This window comes from Microcaecilia unicolor, chromosome 12, assembly GCF_901765095.1.
Source record: "Microcaecilia unicolor chromosome 12, aMicUni1.1, whole genome shotgun sequence".
In the NCBI taxonomy this organism is placed as follows: Eukaryota; Metazoa; Chordata; class Amphibia; order Gymnophiona; family Siphonopidae; genus Microcaecilia; species Microcaecilia unicolor.
The window spans coordinates 41,744,103-41,764,914 of record NC_044042.1 but is presented as its reverse complement, the minus strand read 5'-3'; the positions used below and the strand labels follow the sequence as shown (position 1 = coordinate 41,764,914).

Sequence of the window (20,812 nt, the reverse complement as noted above, 5' to 3'; positions counted from 1 at the left end):
CTTCAACTGCACTCAGTCGCAGAAACGAACAAAGTGGACAGGGGCGTGTTGGAGGCGTGGTAAAGGCGGGACTGGGGCGTTTTTATCGGCCGAGGAGAGATGGGCATATTTAGCTGATAATCGAAACAAGAAGGGCGTTTTTGATGAGAATTTGGACCCTTTTTTTTCAGGTCCAAGTTCCCAAAAAGTGCCCCAACTGTCCAGATGACCACCGGAGGGAATCGGGGTTGACCTCCCCTGACTCCCCCAGTGGTCACTAACCCCCTCCCACCAAAAAAAAACCCACTTTACAAACTTTTTTTGCCAGCCTGTATGCCAGCCTCAAATGCCGTACCCACCTCCATGACAGCAGAATGTGTTCTATCCTGTGACAGCCTATCCCTGGTTCTGATGTGGCTCTCAGGTGAGTGTGACACCTTTTCTGTTATGCGCACTGCAGAGTCACATCAGCAATGCATTGTGGTGGGTGTAAGGTATTGGGCTCCGTGATTCCACTAGCTTGTGTTACATGCTCACGATGTTGGTAGTTGGTAGGCTCTACTCCCATGGTGCTTTTCCCTCTGCTTACTGGGTCAGAGTGTGCCCTGTTTTGTTTCCGGTAGTCCATGAGGTAGTGACCATTTTTGTAAGCCAGTTTTAGCTCCCTTTCATGTGTTACCCACGTTACTGAAAGTGGGCATTGTACAGCATTCTGCCAGCTCTGACCTACTGCTAATCTCAGTACCAGGGAGACTGTTTGCCAGTGGGGCACAACCTCTGATCTGCAGTTAACTGTGAGTAAACGTGCTTATTCGAATAAAGGACATTTTCGGAGAGATTAGTCTTCAGGTGTCAACTGGTATGCCAAGGTTCTACAGCAGCAACAAGTCCTAGAGGCCTGGAGCACTTTTAGTGGGTACCGCAGTACACTTCAGGCAGGCGGACCCAGGCCCATCCCTCCTACCTGTAACACTTGTGCTGGTAAGTGGGAGACCTCCAAAACCCACTGTACCCACATGTAGGTGCCCCCTTCACCCCTAAGAGCTATGGTAGTGTTATACATTTGTGGGTAGTGGGTTTTGGGGGAGGGGGTTGGGGGCTCAGCACCCGTGGTAGGGAGCTATGCATGTGGCAGCTGTTTCTGAAGTCCACTGCATTATCGAAAAAAAAGATGGACGTCCATTTTTTCCGAAAATACGGTCTGTCCCTCCTCTTCACGTACCCATTTTCGGACATAGATTATGCCCCTCCACGTAAAGTAAGTCTGTGCTTTGAAAATGGGCACCTAAATGTGTTACTCGAGGTCATGCAGTGAGTAGCAGATATGAGAATCAAGCCATGGTGGATTGCCAGGTTTGACTGCTGTACTGCCGTGCACTAATTCTATTACTGGGTACCTGCATTTAGGCACCACAAGACTGTGATAGGTTTCTATTCTATAATGGAACCTAACCGGCCGATATTCAGACGGTGGTGGTGAGCATTTTACCGACTGCCGCCAATGTTATTCCTGGATATTCAGTGCCAGGCCCTGTCTGGGCTTCGGCATGGAATATCGGGGTGGGGGGGTGGGGGGGTGTTGAGCCAGCTAACACGTAACTGGTTACGTCAATATTCAACCCCTCACAGCATAAGCCAGACTACTTAAAGATAGGACTGCTAGTTATGTGGCCTGATTTAAGCGGTTTACTTATGCGATGGATTGAATATCGCCCCTGCAATGCCCACAAGTTAGCCGCTTTTGAATTTGGTGCTAACCAGTCATTTTCAGTGAAGATAACCGGTTATGTGCTGCTAAAAATAACTGGATAGCTACGAACAAGCGATTTAACCAGTCATCGGCTGTTTGCAGCTGGTTAAATTGATTTTGTAGATCGTCTGGTAAGTGCTTAGGTTTCATTATAGAATACAAGTGTAACTCAGTATCAGCATGCCTACACATAAGCATCCGAAGTTACCCCAGCCCTAGAGCTAGTGAAAGTGAGGGCGCCTAACTGCGGCAGGGATGTGTGTAACCTGTTTATGTTTTGTTTATTTGATTAATAGGCTTTCTGAGCAGTTCACAACAGTATATAGTATCAAAGAATCAAGAGAGAATACAATAAATGATAGGCAAGCAAAATGAAACAATACTAAACAAAGTAACAGCAAAACAATAACAAACCAGCAACAACTCTTCCCAGTTATCCAGGAACACACCGAAACGGGATCTAAAAGGGAAGTCTCTCAGGATTATTTAAATGTGTCCTTACATCATAATGTTTTTAAGTTCTTTTTAAATAACACCAGTGATTGTTCTAGTTTTAGAGGTATCAAAAGGGTATCAAAGAGAAGGCTGAGAGCCACTAAAAACATTCTTTCTAATAGTATCTAAGCAATAATGTGGAAAGATGGAACTATCAGAAGGCTTGTTAGAGGGAACACAGGGGATCAGAAGATAAAGAAGGAGAAGAACTTTAAATGTTATCCTATGGTGAACTGGTAACCAGTGTTCTTGGTGAAGTAGTGGGGTCACATGATCAAATTTTTTGGCTACACTTATCAGTATGACAGCCATATTTTGATTACATAAATAGTGTTCAGTGTTAAAAATGTTCAATGATTAAAAAAAAAAATTAAAAGACAAGCGAAGGCAACAACTGCAAAGAGGATAAATTTACTTTTGGGCTACTCTAGATCAATTTTGCAAACTCTTCAGTCATTCATAATTATTTAAACTACTGGGACTGTTGTAACTCGGTGCCAATAGAACTGCAACCCAAAGTTTTAATATTGTTTCTTTATTGAGTTGTACTCATAATGCTTTTTAATAAAGACATTAAATTTATACGACAGAATACAGTCACATAAATCAGGCAATAAAGAACATTAAAAACCCACTGTGTTCACCCACCACACACTTCCTGACACTGGGCCCCTCCAACCCCCCTCCCAGCTTGTCCTACACCTACATTCTACCAAGAAATTAAAGGCTTTTAGATAGTTATGAAATGTAAAAAGATTCTCCGTCACCTGCCATTCACTAAGGGCCCGATGCTCAGAGGTAAATGCGGGTGCTAAAGGCCATTAGCACTGAACTAGCACCCGCATTTACCTGTGCTTAATGTTCAGAGGCCCGGAGTGCAGGAATGAACAAGTGCACAGCCAATGAACGCAAGTAGTATGCTAATGCTTGCTAATATAGAGAGAGGTGTGACCAGCAGAAGAAAAGAGGTGTTGATGCCCCTGTACAAGTCGTTGATGAGGCCCCACCTGGAGTATTGTGTTCAGTTTTGGAGGCCGTATCTTGCTAAGGATGTAAAAAGAATTGAAGCGGTGCAAAGAAAAGCTACGAGGATGGTATGGGATTTGTGTTACAAGACATATGAGGAGAGACTTGCGGACCTGAACATGTATACCCTGGAGGAAAGGAGGAACAGGGGTGATATGATACAGATGTTCAAATATTTGAAAGGTATTAATCCGCAAACGAACCTTTTCCGGAGATGGGAAGGAGGTAGAACGAGAGGGCATGAAATGAGATTGAAGGGGGGCAGACTCAAGAAGAATGTCAGGAAGTATTTTTTCACAGAGAGGGTGGTGGATGCTTGGAATGCCCTCCTGCGGGAGGTGGTGGAGATGAAAACGGTAACGGAATTCAAACATGCATGGGATAAACATAAAGGAATCCTGTGCAAAAGGAAGGGATCCTCAGGAGCTTAGCCTAGAATGGGTGGCAGAGCTGGTGGTTGGGAGGTGGGGCTAGTGCTGGGTAGACATATACAGTCTGTGCTGGGGCTGGTGGTTGGGAGGCGGGACTAGTGCTGGGCAGACTTATACGGTCTGTGCACTGAAGAGGACAGTACAAATAAAAAAGTAGCACATATGAATTTATCTTCTTGGGCAGACTGGATGGACCATGCAGGTCTTTTTCTGCTGTCATCTACTATGTTACTATATGCTCTTTTCCCAAAGCCGCCCCATGCTCAGAAAAACAGTGTGCTGAACAACGGTCCCCTACTACCATAAACCCTACACCAGCTCGAAGCTGGCATTCAGGCAGGAGGAAAGCAAACTAGACTGGTTGAACAAGTTCCCTGCTACCAAGTCCCGGTTGTATCGAAGCATGAGAGGGAGTCTTGAGAACCTGCTTTCCGAAATTCTTTTTGCCGTGAAGCGAATGCTACATACCTGTAGAAGGTATTCTCCGAGGACAGCAGGCTGATTGTTCTCACTGATGGGTGACGTCCACGGCAGCCCCTCCAATCGGAATCTTCACTAGCAAAAGCCTTTGCTAGCCCTCGCGCGCCGATGCGCACCGCGCATGCGCGGCCGTCTTCCCGCCCGAAACCGGCTTGTGCCGGCCAGTCTCATATGTAGCAAGACAAAGAGAAGGGAAGACACAACTCCAAAGGGGAGGCGGGCGGGTTTGTGAGAACAATCAGCCTGCTGTCCTCGGAGAATACCTTCTACAGGTATGTAGCATTCGCTTTCTCCGAGGACAAGCAGGCTGCTTGTTCTCACTGATGGGGTATCCCTAGCCCCCAGGCTCACTCAAAACAACAACCATGGTCAATTGGGCCTCGCAACAGCGAGGACATAACTGAGATTGACCTAAAAAATTTACCAACTAACTGAGAGTGCAGCCTGGAACAGAACAAACAGGGCTCTCGGGGGGTGGAGTTGGATCCTAAAGCCCAAACAGGTTCTGAAGAACTGACTGCCCGAACCGACTGTCGCGTCGGGTATCCTGCTGCAGGCAGTAATGAGATGTGAATGTGTGGACCGATGACCACGTCGCAGCTTTGCAAATTTCTTCAATAGAGGCTGACTTCAAGTGGGCTACCGACGCTGCCATGGCTCTAACATTATGAGCCGTGACATGACCCTCAAGAGCCAGCCCCGCCTGGGCGTAAGTGAAGGAAATGCAATCTGCTAGCCAATTGGATATGGTGCGTTTCCCCACAGCCACTCCCCTCCTATTGGGATCAAAAGAAACAAACAATTGGGCGGACTGTCTGTTGGGCTGTGTCCGCTCCAGGTAGAAGGCCAATGCTCTCTTGCAGTCCAATGTGTGCAGCTGACGTTCAGCAGGGCAGGAATGAGGACGGGGAAAGAATGTTGGCAAGACAATTGACTGGTTCAGATGGAACTCCGACACAACCTTCGGCAAGAACTTAGGGTGAGTGCGGAGGACTACTCTGTTATGATGAAATTTGGTGTAAGGGGCCTGGGCTACCAGGGCCTGAAGCTCACTGACTCTACGAGCTGAAGTAACTGCCACCAAGAAAATGACCTTCCAGGTCAAGTACTTCAGATGGTAGGAGTTCAGTGGCTCAAAAGGAGGTTTCATCAGCTGGGTGAGAACGACATTGAGATCCCATGACACTGTAGGAGGCTTGACAGGGGGCTTTGACAAAAGCAAACCTCTCATGAAGCGAACAACTAAAGGCTGTCCCGAGATCGGCTTACCTTCCACACGGTAATGGTATGCACTAATTGCACTAAGATGAACCCTTACAGAGTTGGTCTTGAGACCAGACTCAGACAAGTGCAGAAGGTATTCAAGCAGGGTCTGTGTAGGACAAGAGCGAGGATCTAGGGCCTTGCTGTCACACCAGACGGCAAACCTCCTCCACAGAAAGTAGTAACTCCTCTTGGTGGAATCTTTCCTGGAAGCAAGCAAGATATGGGAGACACCCTCTGACAGACCCAAAGAGGCAAAGTCTACGCTCTCAACATCCAGGCCGTGAGAGCCAGGGACCGGAGGTTGGGATGCAGAAGCGCCCCTTCGTCCTGCGTGATGAGGGTCGGAAAACAGTCCAATCTCCACGGTTCTTCGGAGGACAACTCCAGAAGAAGAGGGAACCAGATCTGACGCGGCCAAAAAGGAGCAATCAGAATCATGGTGCCTCGGTCTTGCTTGAGTTTCAACAAAGTCTTCCCCACCAGAGGTATGGGAGGATAAGCATACAGCAGACCCTCCCCCCAGTCCAGGAGGAAGGCATCCGATGCCAGTCTGCCGTGGGCCTGAAGCCTGGAACAGAACTGAGGGACTTTGTGGTTGGCTCGAGATGCGAAGAGATCTACCAAGGGGGTGCCCCACACCTGGAAAATCTGTCGCACTACACGGGAATTGAGCGACCACTCGTGAGGTTGCATAATCCTGCTCAACCTGTCGGCCAGACTGTTGTTTACGCCTGCCAGATATGTGGCTTGGAGCACCATGCCGTGACGGCGAGCCCAGAGCCACATGCTGACGGCTTCCTGACACAGGGGGCGAGATCCGGTGCCCCCCTGCTTGTTGACTTAGTACATGGCAACCTGGTTGTCTGTCTGAATTTGGATAATTTGGTGGGACAGCCGATCTCTGAAAGCCTTCAGAGCGTTCCAGATCGCTCGTAACTCCAAAAGATTGATCTGCAGATCGCGTTCCTGGAGGGACCAGCTTCCTTGGGTGTGAAGCCCCTCGACATGAGCTCCCCACCCCAGGAGAGACGCATCCGTGGTCAGCACTTTTTGTGGCTGAGGAATTTGGAAAGGACGTCCCAGAGTCAAATTGGACCAAATCGTCCACCAATACAGGGATTTGAGAAAACTCGTGGACAGGTGGATCACGTCTTCTAGATCCCCAGCAGCCTGAAACCACTGGGAAGCTAGGGTCCATTGAGCAGATCTCATGTGAAGGCGGGCCATGGGAGTCACATGAACTGTGGAGGCAATGTGGCCTAGCAATCTCAACATCTGCCAAGCTGTGATCTGCTGGGACGCTCGCACCCGCGAGACGAGGGTCAACAAGTTGTTGGCTCTCGTCTCTGGGAGATAGGCGCGAGCCGTCCGAGAATCCAGCAGAGCTCCTATGAATTCGAGTCTCTGCACTGGGAGAAGATGGGACTTTGGATAATTTATCACAAACCCCAGTAGTTCCAGGAGGCGAATAGTCATCTGCATGGACTGCAGGGCTCCTGCCTCGGATGTGTTCTTCACCAGCCAATTGTCGAGATATGGGAACACGTGTACCCCCAGCCTGCGAAGTGCCGCTGCTACTACAGCCAAGCACTTCGTGAACACCCTGGGCGCAGAGGCGAGCCCAAAGGGTAGCACACAGTACTGGAAGTGACGTGTGCCCAGCTGAAATCGCAGATACTGTCTGTGAGCTGGCAGTATCGGGATGTGCATGTAGGCATCTTTCAAGTCCAGAGAGCATAGCCAATCGTTTTCCTGAATCATGGGAAGGAGGGTGCCCAGGGAAAGCATCCTGAACTTTTCTTTTACGAGATATTTGTTCAGGGCCCTTAGGTCTAGGATGGGACGCATCCCCCCTGTTTTCTTTTCCACAAGGAAGTACCTGGAATAGAATCCCAGCCCTTCTTGCCCGGGTGGCACGGGCTCGACCGCATTGGCGTTGAGAAGGGCGGAGAGTTCCTCTGCAAGTACCTGCTTGTGCTGGAAGCTGTAAGACTGAGCTCCCGGTGGGCAATTTGGAGGTTTTGAGGCCAAATTGAGGGTGTATCCTTGCCGGACTATTTGGAGAACCCACTGATCGGAGGTTATGAGAGGCCACCTTTGGTGAAAAGCTTTCAACCTCCCTCCGACTGGCAGGTCGCCCGGCACTGACACTTGGATGTCGGCTATGCTCTGCTGGAGCCAGTCAAAAGCTCGTCCCTTGCTTTTGCTGGGGAGCCGAGGGGCCTTGCTGAGGCGCACGCTGCTGATGAGAGCGAGCGCGCTGGGGCTTAGCCTGGGCCGCAGGCTGTCGAGAAGGAGGATTGTACCTACGCTTGCCAGAAGAGTAGGGAACAGTCTTCCTTCCCCCAAAAAATCTTCTACCTGTAGAGGTAGAGGCTGAAGGCTGCCGGCGGGAGAACTTGTCGAATGCGGTGTCCCGCTGGTGGAGCTGCTCTACCACCTGTTCGACTTTCTCTCCAAAAATATTATCCGCACGGCAAGGCGAGTCCGCAATCCGCTGCTGGATTCTATTCTCCAGGTCGGAGGCACGCAGCCATGAGAGCCTGCGCATCACCACACCTTGAGCAGCGGCCCTGGACGCAACATCAAAGGTGTCATACACCCCTCTGGCCAGGAATTTTCTGCACGCCTTCAGCTGCCTGACCACCTCCTGAAATGGCTTGGCTTGCTCAGGGGGGAGCGCATCCACCAAGCCCGCCAACTGCCGCACATTGTTCCGCATGTGTATGCTCGTGTAGAGCTGGTAAGACTGAATTTTGGCCACGAGCATAGAAGAATGGTAGGCCTTCCTCCCAAAGGAGTCCAAGGTTCTAGAGTCCTTGCCCGGGGGCGCCGAAGCATGTTCCCTAGAACTCTTGGCCTTCTTTAGGGCCAAATCCACAACTCCAGAGTCGTGAGGCAACTGAGTGCGCATCAGCTCTGGGTCCCCATGGATCCGGTACTGGGACTCGATCTTCTTGGGAATGTGGGGGTTAGTTAAAGGCTTGGTCCAGTTCGCCAGCAATGTCTTTTTTAGGACATGGTGCATGGGTACAGTGGACGCTTCCTTAGGTGGAGAAGGATAGTCCAGGAGCTCAAACATTTCAGCCCTGGGCTCGTCCTCCACAACCACCGGGAAGGGGATGGCCGTAGACATCTCCCGGACAAAGGAAGCAAAAGACAGACTCTCGGGAGGAGAAAGCTGTCTCTCAGGAGAGGGAGTGGGATCGGAAGGAAGACCTTCAGACTCCTCGTCAGAGAAATATATGGGGTCTTCTTCCTCTTCCCACGAGGCCTCACCCTCGGTGTCAGACACAAGTTCACGGACCTGTGTCTGCAACCTCGCCCGACTCGACTCTGTGGAACCACGTCCACAATGGGGGCGTCGAGAGGTAGACTCCCTCGCCCGCATCGGCGAAGCTCCCTCCGCCGACGTAGTCGGGGAGCCCTCCTGGGAGGCGGCGGCAGCCGGTACCGCACGCGGCACCGACGCCGGAGACCTCACCTCGTGCGATGGGCCAGCCGGCGCCACGCTCGACGGTACCGGTGGCGCAAGCACCGCCGGTACCGGAGGGTTAGGGCGCAACAGCTCTCCCAGAATCTCTGGGAGAACAGCCCGGAGGCTCTCGTTCAGAGCGGCTGCAGAGAAAGGCATGGAGGTCGATGCAGGCGTCGACGTCAGAACCTGTTTCGGGCGTGGAGGCTGTTCCGGGCTGTCCAGAGTGGAGCGCATCGACACCTCCTGAACAGAGGGTGAGCGGTCCTCTCGGTGCCGATGCCTGCTGGGTGCCGACTCCCTCGGCGACCCAGAGCTCTCGGTGCCGACACGGGAAGGGGACCGATGACGATGCTTCTTCGACTTCTTGGAACGAAGCATGTCACCGGAGCTTCCCGGCACCGACAAGGAGGACGTAGAATCCATCCGTCGCTTCCTCGGGGCCGAGACCGAAGAAGGTCGGTCTCGGGGGGGCTGTACCCTCAGGGTAGGGGGAGACCCACCCGAAGGCTCACCGCCACCAGCAGGGGAATGGACAGCCCTCACCTGCACTCCAGACGAAGCACCACCGTCCGACGACATCAGCAGACGAGGTCCCGGTACCACCGACATCAATACAGTCATCCGATGTCTCAGCGCCGATGCAGAGGGCCGATGCCTCGATGCACTCGATGCACTGGCAGCCGAGGATGAAGGTCTGGACGCTGAAGACGTCGATGCACTCGATACCCCCAGTGCCGATGCCGACGAAGAGCCCGAGAACAAAATGTTCCACTGGGCTAACCTCGCTACCTGAGTCCGCTTTTGTAAAAGGGAACACAGACTACAGGCCTGAGGGCGGTGCCCAGCCCCCAGACACTGAAGACACGACGTGTGCCTGTCAGTGAGCGAGATTACCCGGGCGCACTGGGTGCACTTCTTGAAGCCGCTGGAAGGCTTCGATGTCATGGGCGGAAAAATCACGCCGGCGAGATCAAAAGTCAAAATGGCGAAATTTGGCACCAGAAAATAGTGAGAAGGAAATTTCGACCGGGGCCTAATTTAGGCCTACCCCGACGACGAAAGAAAACTTACCGGGGCGAAAAAAACTCGAAGTACAGGAAGGGAAAGACCAAAAGAGGTCTGTCCGAAACAATTTTCAAAGTTTCTCACGGAAACGAGTCGAAAACGACGCGCCAGGTCGACTTTTCGGGGCACGAACGGCAAAACACAACCGTACCGAGCGCGGAGAAAAGAAGACTGGCCGGCACAAGCCGGTTTCGGGCGGGAAGACGGCCGCGCATCGGCGTGCGAGGGCTAGCAAAGGCTTTTGCTAGTGAAGATTCCGATTGGAGGGGCTGCCGTGGACGTCACCCATCAGTGAGAACAAGCAGCCTGCTTGTCCTCGGAGAAAAAATTTTACAGAATTCACCGGATGCTTTCTGGCACTTTAAAACAAAATGCAAGTATTACTTTAAACCTGCATTTATCTCATGACATTTGTGTCCTGTGCTGGTCAACTGGCACCACTTCCTCCTTCCTTCCCACCTCTGGCACTCTGGGCATGTGCTGAGGAGTTGTGCTTAATGAACAACTCTTCAGTGCAGGCACCAGGCACCATCCTTCCCCTAACTTCAAAATGGCTCCCTAATGTTCATTGACTGCATGCCTAACTTTCCATGTCATTAGCGCTGAGCATTAGGGTACTGTGTTGCAGTGCTGTTGCAGTATTTTTCCAGTGCTGTACTGAACAGCGTCGAAGTTTAGAGCATCTGGGTCTAAGGGCTTCTTTTACCAAGCTGTGGTAAGCACTAGCTTACTGCTGGGTGAACTCAGTTGTCCTGCACTAAGTTCCGGGTTCGCGCACACATACCACACGGTAAAAAATTAATTTTATTTTTACTGTGGAGGGGGCGTGTCTAGGGGCAGAGAGTGGGCTTTTCTGTAGTAATCAGCACCTACAAAATAGGTGGCAGTAAGGGCTCATGTGCTAATCTGTTTTATCGACCACGTGCTAGTGGCAACACTAATGCATAGCCATTAATACAAAAATCTGAAAATTGGCCATTTTATGGCTGCTGTAAAAATGGTCTTAGTGCACAGGAAAGACCTGTGTAAAAGCGTTCTAAGGCCGCTTTTTAGCACTGCTAAGTAACACATTCCACCCTTCCTGAGCAGCCACCTTAAATGGTCTTCCCCTTTTACCTGTAATGAACGCATGAAAAATGCCTTATATTGGCTTGAACCCCGTTATGAATGCATTTTACAAAAGCTCATTGGGAACAGTGCAGTACTTGTCAGCTTCTTGTTAGAAGAATACCTTGTATGCCCATCCTTAAATAGATGTCATGTAAATCCATAATATCTGGTTTCTTTCTTTCTTACTGCAGGTTCATGGCTGAGCTCCGTCAGTTTCATGGCATTGAAATTCTTATCTCTTGCATGAAGTACATCGATTGACTTAAGATGTTGCCAGACCATTGTTTTTAAATTAATTGCGCTGCCATAGCTATGTTGATTATGTGGTTTTATGATCCAGGAGCAAGCAAAAAGTATTTGACTGCTGTTACATGAGCCAGTGAGTGTTAATTAAAGGAATGGATATTGCACAGTTGCCAATGTGAAGGGTGATGGCATTACTAAAAGCTTTAATCTAGGAGACCCAGTAGCTGTCATATATAAGGGGCAAGTTTTAAAAGGATTCTGTATTAGTAAATACATTTTCAAGAATTCTAACCATCTACCTTATGGAGTGATTTTATAACAAGGTGCCTTGTAAAAGGTGTATTTTATGTGTATTTCACAAAGGCATGTGGATATTTTTACATTTTTCTTAAGGTACAGCAGGTGTATTTTGGGGTGGTGGGGATGATGACTATTGTATTATATTTTATTTTATTGGTGTGTATTATGTTGTAAATTTCCTTGAATTATTTTAGTAGGGTATTTCATATATCAGATCAAATCGAATGAATGAATGTAACATGGACACCTGTGTGCCTTTATAAAATAGGCTCTCAGAACTATCCCTAATAGTGTACAAATTGGCACAAATATAGCCCTGATCCATAGAAGATTTTTTATTTTTCAACTTGGTTACTCATTTCTACAATAGTGTTCAAAGTGGGGCACAGCAAAAAATTATAATAAAAAACCCTTTAAGTCTTTAAGTGGAGAAGTAGCTTAATGGTTAGTGCAGTGGCCTGGGAAGCTGGGTTTGATTCCCACTGCAGCTCCTTGTGATCCTGGGCAAGTCACCTAACCCTCCATTGCCCCAGGTACAAAATAAGTACCTATATCTAATATGTAAACCACTTTGATTGTAAGCACAAAAAGGTAGAATATCAAATCCCATCTCCACTTTAACTTCCCCCATCCCATCACCTCACACAGCTTCGAAGAAGTGTCAGAAAGGTGTAAATGTGTGCATGCCCAGCTCTGCCTCTTGGAATATCTGCAGACAGATCACATAAAAGTTGATGTGTGCCAGTCTTTACTCATATATACTCCAGTGCTGTTTTATAATAGCAACTTTCCATGTATTAAGCATGCTTTACACATAGAAAATAGCTTATAACATTACCCCCCACCGAGGAGTTTATTTTTAACTGTTTCCGTGCACTTCTTCGTGGTGAGTTTGCATCTGCAAACTCTTTGAGCATATATATATATACCTGTGAACAGGGGATATAGCTGCAGGTGTTTAGCACTGCAGGGAGGCTAAAATTGGCCTTATAGGAAGTAATTTTATAAAGCATTTTTCACGTGTTAAGCATGCTTCACACACTCAAAATGGTTGGTAAAAAATTGTGCAGGGGGTATATACAGACTGGATGCTATTCAGCCTATGGTGGTTAGCATTTTTTAAATGCCGACAGCCACAGGCTGTCAGTTCCTGTGGGCTTCCTCATTTTCCGTGCAGGCATCAGTAGCGCGGCTTTATAAAAGAAGGCCATAGTTTTCCATATTAAACCTTAATAAGAATGTGTATCCATATCCAGTACCTAGATAGCACTGCAATTTATGCTCTGTCCACTAGATGGTGCACAGCCCCTTTTACTCACCTGGAGATTTACTTATTAGGATGTATTTACTGCCTTTTTGAAGGAATTCACTCACTGGGGGATGATCAGAAGCAAACGCTGGTGCTAGAGGCTATTAGCGCCATACTAGCGCTGACGTTTGCTACCGACCCATGATCAGAGCCCTCGAGCGCGTGAAACGGCGTGCTCGAAGGCTCTGAACACAAGTAGCATGCGAATGCATGCTAAACAGGGCATTAGGTATTCCTCCCCAATGATCAGCGGCCAGTGCGCCAAAGATTGGGTCGCTGGCCGCAGCAAACCCTACGCCAGCTCCGAGCTGGCATTAGGGTTTGCAGATCATTGGGGAGGAATGGTGAGCCCTGTCCAGCATGCATTTGCATGCTGGCAGTCCTCCATTCCCCCCAACAAGCAAACCTGCCAGTTGGTCCCCTCCCCGACGATTCCCCCCCCCCCCCAGGTTCAGGGAGGGTTGGAGATCCCTTATATGGTGTGTAGCCCCGCCCAGCGCATCCCAGGATGACTGGGCAGGGCTGGGCGCTGCCATTTTGTGGTGTCGAAGGAAGAGGAGGGAGGCAGACTACCTCCCTCCTCCAACCCAAGGTAGGGGGGTAGGGAGGGGGGCGGATCGGCACTGGACCACCAGGGGCCCTAGCCAATGCTGGGTGGGGGGGATTGGGGGGGACTGGAGACCCACCGGATCTCCAGCCCTCCCTGAACCTAGGGGGTGGGATCGTAGCGGGGGACCGGCAGTCCAGCGGACCTCCAGCCCCCCTGTCGCTGGGGGGGGGGGGGTTCGGTCGGCGCCCACTGGACCATCAGGGACCATTTGCTGGGGGATTGGGGGGTATGGAGACCCACCGTATCTCCAGCCCTCCCTGAACCTGGGGGGGATCATCGGGGGGACCGGAGGTCTGCCGGACCTCCAGCCCCCGTTGCTTGGGGCAGGGGTAGTCGGGGCCTGGTGGGCCCATGGACCTCCAGCCCCTGTGTTTGACAGGTTTGGGCTTTTGACAGCCCAGACCTGTCAAACAAGTGCGGGAGGATTGTGCTGAGCGCATGCTGAGGCACAATTCACCCGCACTTCTACCCCATGATCAGCGATAATTGCGTGCTTAAATTTGCATGCAATTATCCCTGATCATTGGTGCGGTAAAGTGCCGTTCTGTTCCAGCGCTATTTTAGAGCGCTGTTTGGAACAGCGCGGGGCTTTTGAATATCTGTCTGTCAGTAACCAGGGACTCCCCTCCGACGGTCTGGCATCTCTCTTCTCTCCTCTTCTCTTCAGTCCAGCATCTTTCCTTCCACTCCCCCCTCCCTACCCAGGTCCAGCATCTCTCCCTCATTGTCAAGCTCCAATCCTACCTTCAAGTTTTGTCTTTAAGACAACCAGCAGCAGCACCACAAGTCCATACAGGTTGCCTAGTACCGACACGATGCTTTCCTTCTCCAGTGTCCCGCCTCCCACTGACGCCAATTCAATTTCTGATTCGCGAGAAGGGACTCTTAATCCAAGTTCCAACAAAGGAGGAGGTTTTATGACAGAAGGCGGCATGACATCAAAAAATTGAAGCCTGTTCTCCCAACTCCCAGCAGTTGGCACTATCATGGTTTGTCCAAAACATGCTGGTTTATATACTTATATGGATGTGTACACAGAAGAATCATTAGTACGACTAGGCTCGCATGCCGAGCCTCAGCCACTGCATCTCTGTCCTCCTGCACAGACTGAGAGGGACTCGCTCTTTTCATCAACGCCCACGCTGCTTGGCCCGTTTCGCCCAGGGAAGTGACCATGAAAGCCGCTTCTAGACTGTGAGTTTTTCTTTACCGCACCAAGTCGTCGAGAAGGTGGCTTTTCATTCCCTCACGCCTCGGCGCTGCTCCAGGCCTTGAGGCCTTCTCTAAATCCAACTGCGCATTTGCAAATTGTAAGCAGGTGAGAACAAAGAAGCAAGATGCGACCTTGAAACGCTTCAGCAGCCATGACTGGGTTATCTAGCACGTTGCTGCTGTTCTGCCTGTAGCTGTGGCAATTAGCATTGGCACCTTCGAGCCCCGGGGGGCGCTCACACAGTGAGAGCGGTCCATGGAGATGTTGACATTGCCGCACAAAGCAAGCTGTAGAACACCCGACAAAAAAAATCCATTTTGATTATAACCTTTTAAATTTAGGTCTTCTTACCACCACCCCAATTATTTCTTGAGAGGTTACTTTGTTCTTTTCTCTCATCATCTATTTTTCTTGTGTTGTACAGCCCAAAAAAAACCCTTCTATTCTATTTATTACCTCATGTTCTTTTTCCATGGGCAGGACACATACCATTCTGATTACACCTTCACCTTTAACAAGGTCCCTTGACCCATAACCGTGTTGTTATTTCTTTAAACCCTACCTCCTTCACAGACCCCCTCCCCTTCCCCCTCATAACAGAGAAAATGTAAAACCAAGGAGGTTAATAAAACCTCACAAGCTTGCAATTGTTTTAAATAATTGTTTTGGACAAACCAATATGGCGGCAAGTTCTGCCCACTGGCTGCAGCCCACATAATGGCAAGATAGGCTCATTCTGTCATGAAACTTTGAATCCTACCGCCAGTGGGCGGAGTTTGTCATATTGTGTGACCCCGCCCCCAAACATATTTTGAAGACGCTATTGAAACCGATAGCAAACTTGTCAGGTTTATGACTACCTATGTGTGTTTTAGTTTTTTTTAAATATGACCGTTTTTTAAAGTTATTTGAAAGCTTCCCATATGTAACCTGAGGCTTTCTTTTTATTTTACCTTCTGGTTGGGGAGGGGAGTCCTGGGGGGGTGAGTGCGGTCTCACCACAGGTGCGAGTGCCCCGGAGTGGCAGACTTGCTTTTAGACCAAGGAGTCTTAAATCTCCTTGGGTGCGACAGAGGAGGCGGGATGACGGTTTAAGGAAAGTGTGGGGTCTGGTGCCGGCGACCTTGAAGAATTGTGAAGTTGGGGCACGGGTTGAGAAACAGAGAGCTGCCAGACTAGGGGCTGGGTTTGAGCACGATACCAGAACCAGACTGGCGATGACAGGTTGATGGTTGAGTGTCTGCTTGGATGCATTGGACCGGTTTCAACCTCGTTGATGTCCCCATGTGTAGTTGTCCTGGGACTGCCTGGAGTAAAGGCGCAGGACAGTGTTAGAAGATTCCTAAGGAGACCTCCTCTCCTGTCCAGAACCACAGTTAGGAAAAGGCCTTGTGCGTGTCCAGCAAAGAGCACCACGAGCCTGCAAAGCGTCTCCTATACTCGTTCACAAATGCATGCTTGATGAACAAGAAAACATGCACTGCGTTTTTCCAGACTTAGTGCCTTTGAATCTGTAAATGCGAGACCAAGGCTGGGCCCTGTAGCTTTATTTTCCTGATGCGATTTTGAAAAAGAGGTTTCCCTTTAACCACTTGGATATGTTCTGATATGCGTTCATTTACTTGTTTCTGAATTTCTGATCTGAAGAAGGGCAACCTTTCAAAGCTCATCAAAAAATGTATTAAGTTAGTCCAATAAAAAATGTCATCTTTATTTTTGTTTTATGTTTATTATCTTTAAATATAACTTCATAAAGCATTTTCTGTGTGTGAGTCATGATCTACATGTGGAAATGTCTGTATGTCTGTTAAAAAATTGTGTGGATGTTTATGCATGTGTCAGGGGCGTACATACACCTGTGCGAGAGACTATGCAAGGCTGGTGTGAGACACACACATACACACTGGCATGCTCTACAAGGCTGGTGTACTGCTCTTAATGTAACCCCAGTTTATGCATGTGTTGGGGGGCACACACACACATCTGTGAGAGAGAATACAAGGCTGGTGTGAAACACACACACCCCCTGGCATGCACTATAAGACTGGTGTACTACTCTTAATGTAACCACCCCCCCTCCAAGACACTGGCATTCGCTGAAGAAGGCACTTAGCTCCTGTAAAATTCCAGCAGTAACAGGGAAAATTGATTTCACTTCTAAATTTCCCGATTCGTGAGAATGTAGTAATGTCTCCCTCTGTTGGCAAAACATGGCTGCCTGAGGCTGAATGTTCAGAAGCTGTGCATCTGAAATAATGGTTCTCAACACTTTCCTCTGGATTTTAGAATATCTGAATAAATATGTGGCAATAAATGTGCATAGAAAGGAGGCAGAACATGCAAATCTATCTAATGCATATAGAAACAGAGAAAATTAAGCCAGATAAAGACCATATGTCCTATCTTGTCTGCCCATCCATACCATCTATTATCCTTTCCTGTCCCAAGCTTTCTTGAGTTTAGAGTTTTCACCTGCACCAGGAGGCCATTCCATGAATTCACCATATTTTCCATGAAGAAGTATACCCTTAGGTTACCCCTGAGTCTGTTCTCTTTCAATTTCATCTTATGCCCCCTCATTCTAGAGCTTCCTTTCAGTTCACCTCCTGTGCATTTATGCCATGGAGGTATTTAAATATATCTATCATATCTCCCCTCACCTGCATTTCTTCCAAAGTATACAGAATGAGATTTTTAAGTCTGTCCCCATATAGACCATTTCAGTAGCTTCCCTCTGGACAGACTCCATCCTGTTTATATTATTTTGACGGTGTCTCAGAATTGGCTTCATCTTTAACTATAACTTTATTTTGCAGTAGTAGGTCTTGTTTGTTGATAAAGGGGATGAGATGATGTCCCTACTACTACTACTACTATTTGAAAGACTAAAGCAGCTAGGGCTCTTCATCTTGGAAACAAGGTGGCTGAGGGGGAAATATGATAGAAGTCTATAAAATACTAGTGGAGTGGAAAGGCTAGACATGAATCACTTGTTTAATCATTCCCAAAATACTAGAACTAGGGGGCACGCAATGAAGCTACTAAGTAGTAAATTACTAACCGGAGAAAATATATCTTCACTCAACATGTAATTAAACTCAGGAATTCGTTGCCAGAGAATGTGGTAAAAAGTTTGGATAATTTGCCTAAAAGAAAAGTCTATAAGCCATGATTAAGATGGACTTGGGAAAATCTACTGCTTATTTCTTGAATAAGCAGCATAAGCGTTTTACTGTTGTGGGATCTTGCCAAGTACTTGTGGCCTGGATTGACCACTTTTGGAAACAGGATACTGGGCTTAATGGACCTTTGGTCTATCCCAGTATGGCAATGCTTATGTTCTAAAATAGATTTAATTATGACAGTGTTATTACTTAATTGTATTTCTTGGTAATTTCTAGCCTCTTAAGATTGTATTCTGCTGAGAGCTGATCAGTGTAGTGGAATATAAGTTTGTATATTATCACCGTTTTTCCTGCTGGCCATTCCTCTCCCTGTGCACCCAGGCATCCTTCTGACTTTTATCTAATATTTTCTACCTATTTGGCCACCTTAAGGTCATCACATACTAACACACCCTAGTCCTACTCTTCTTTCATGCACAAAAGTACTTCACCTCCTAAAGTGTATCCACTCCCTCAGGTTTTTGCAGTCCAAACATGACACTGTATTTTTTTAGCATTAAATCTTAGCTGCCAAATTCTGGACCATTCTTCAAGTTTGCTAGGTCCTTCCTCATGTTATCTATCTTATCGCAGATTTTGGTATAATCTATAAAGAGGCAAACCATACTAGACAGCCCTTCTGCAATATTGCTTGCAAAAACGTTAAAAAGACCTGATCTAAGTGGCACACCACTTGTAACATCCCTTTCCTCAGAATGAGTTCCGTTTACTACTACCCTTTGTAGCTTGCCACTCAACCAGTTCCTAAAGTACTACTACTACTACTTAGCATTTCTATAGCGCTGCCAGGGTTACGCAGCGCTGTACAAGTTTAGACAAGGGGAAGGACAGTCCCTGCTCAAGAGAGCTTACAATCTAAAGGTAATAAGCTATGTAGTCAGTGTAGGTATCAGGAATGAGGAAGGTGGTTAGGCGCCAAAAGCAAGGGAGAAGAGATGGGCCTTGAGTAAGGACTTGAAAATGGGCAGGGAGGGTGCACGGCGTATGGGCTCAGGAAGTCTGTTCCAGGCATAAGGTGAAGCGAGGCAGAAGGGGTGGAGTCTGGAGTTAGCGGTGGTGGAGAAGGGTACAGATAGGAGTGATTTGTCCTGAGAGCAGAGGTTACGGGTGGGAACATACGGGGAGAGGAGGGTAGAGAGGTAATGGGGGGCTGCAGATTGAGTGCACTTGAAGGTCAATAGGAGAAGCTTGAATTGTATATGGTAGCGGATCGGGGAGCCAGTGAAGCGACTTGAGGAGAGGGGTGATATGAGAGTATCGGTTCACGCGGTAGATAAGACGTGCGGCGGAGTTTTGGACAGATTGAAGGGGGGATAGGTGGCTAAGCGGGAGGCCAGCGAGGAGAAGGTTGCAATAGTCAAGATGAGAGGTAACCAGCGAGTGGACGAGGGTTTGGGTGGTCTGTTCAGAAAGGAATGGGCGAATTTTGCTAATATTATAGAGGAAGAAGCGACAGGTCTTAGCTGTCTGCTGGATATGGGCAGAGAAGGAGAGGGAGGAGTCGAAAATGACTCTGAGATTGCGGGCTGAAGAGACGGGGAGGATGAGGGCGTTGTCAACAGAGACGGAAAGTGGGGGGTGAAACCAGTCACTTTAGGGCCCATACCGAGGGCACTCAGTTTATTTACAACTCATCTATGCAGAACTGTGTCAAAGGCTTTGCTAAAAGCTAAGCACACCACATCTAGTGTTCATCCTCAATTCAACTTCTTGGTCACTCAGTCAAAGAAATTAAACAGATTTGTCTGACAAGATCTACCTCTAGTAAAACCATGCTGCCTTAAGTCCTACAATCTATTGGATTCCAGAAACCTCACTATTCTCTGTTTTAGAAGCATTTCCATTAATTTACTTTTCACAGAGGTCAAACTAACCAGCCTGTTGTTCCCAACCTCCTCCTTACTTCGACTTTTGTGAAGAGGGACCCCATCTGCCCTTTTCCAGTCCTGCAGATATTCTTTGGGGATAACCTCGGAACCCAACAGGCTGGATGTATCCTGATGATTAGCTTGAGAACTACTTATCTAAATGAGTTAAGAAACAGATAATGCATAGACCCCATAAAGAAGTAGGATACAGGCACCATTTAATATGGTACCCCACAAGGAAGATATTGACGGATAAACTTGTTTGAGTTCTTTAAGTAGGTGACAAAAGTGGTGAATCGGGGAAATATAGTAGATCTCAGTAAAGCTTTTGATAGTATTCTTTATAGAAGAATGGTAAGTAAGGTCAGTGGTACAGACGTGCTAAAAGGTTGCAGATTGGCTGAAAAATTGGTTGAGAGGCAAGTTATAAAAAATTATAGTGACTCGAGTGATCAGTGGGGTTCTCCAGGGCTCAGTATTGGAACTGCTTCTTTTCAAAATCCTTATTAACAACATTACAGAAGAACTTGAGGGAGAATCAACTTGGTTGGGGGGGGGGGGGGGGGAAGAAACCGAATGGGAAATGAACAGTCAATGATTTGGAAAATTAACTTTATTGCAAAAAACTTTATACATTTTTATTGGGGGGGGGGGGTAGATCTGGTTCCATGAGGCTTCATTTAAGCTATTTGATATCCCCTGCTTGCCTTCATCTAATCGTTGCCCTGCCAATCCTCAGCCAGGATCCTTTCCCAAACCCTGCAATCACTGATCCAGAATCTGGCCACTAGGTATCATCTTGAGCAATGACTTCCCTCTCTCGGAGCTGTGAACACTGGGGTCAGTATTTAAAGGGACTTATCCAGTTGGCAGGTACTGCTAACCAGATAAGTGCCATCCAGTGGAATATTCAACAGCACTAGCTGAATATCCAGATAGGGCTGGGGCAGTCCGAGGGCAGGGCTTGGGTGGAGCCAGAGTTAGTAGGGATATTCAGTCCA

General features: G+C 48.2%; 1 protein-coding gene across 2 annotated transcripts in view; it reads left to right on the top strand.

The window, feature by feature from the left end:
* Positions 1 to 12,089, top strand: part of TTC12 (tetratricopeptide repeat domain 12) — a 73,081-nt gene extending 60,992 nt beyond the window's left edge. For both annotated transcript variants that reach the window (XM_030221050.1, XM_030221051.1), the window contains exon 22: positions 11,272 to 12,089. In XM_030221050.1, coding sequence (XP_030076910.1) covers positions 11,272 to 11,341 — 70 coding nt within the window. In that variant the 3' untranslated portion in view covers positions 11,342 to 12,089. The remainder of the gene's footprint in view (positions 1 to 11,271) is intronic.
* The last annotated feature ends 8,723 nt before the right edge of the window (positions 12,090 to 20,812 follow it).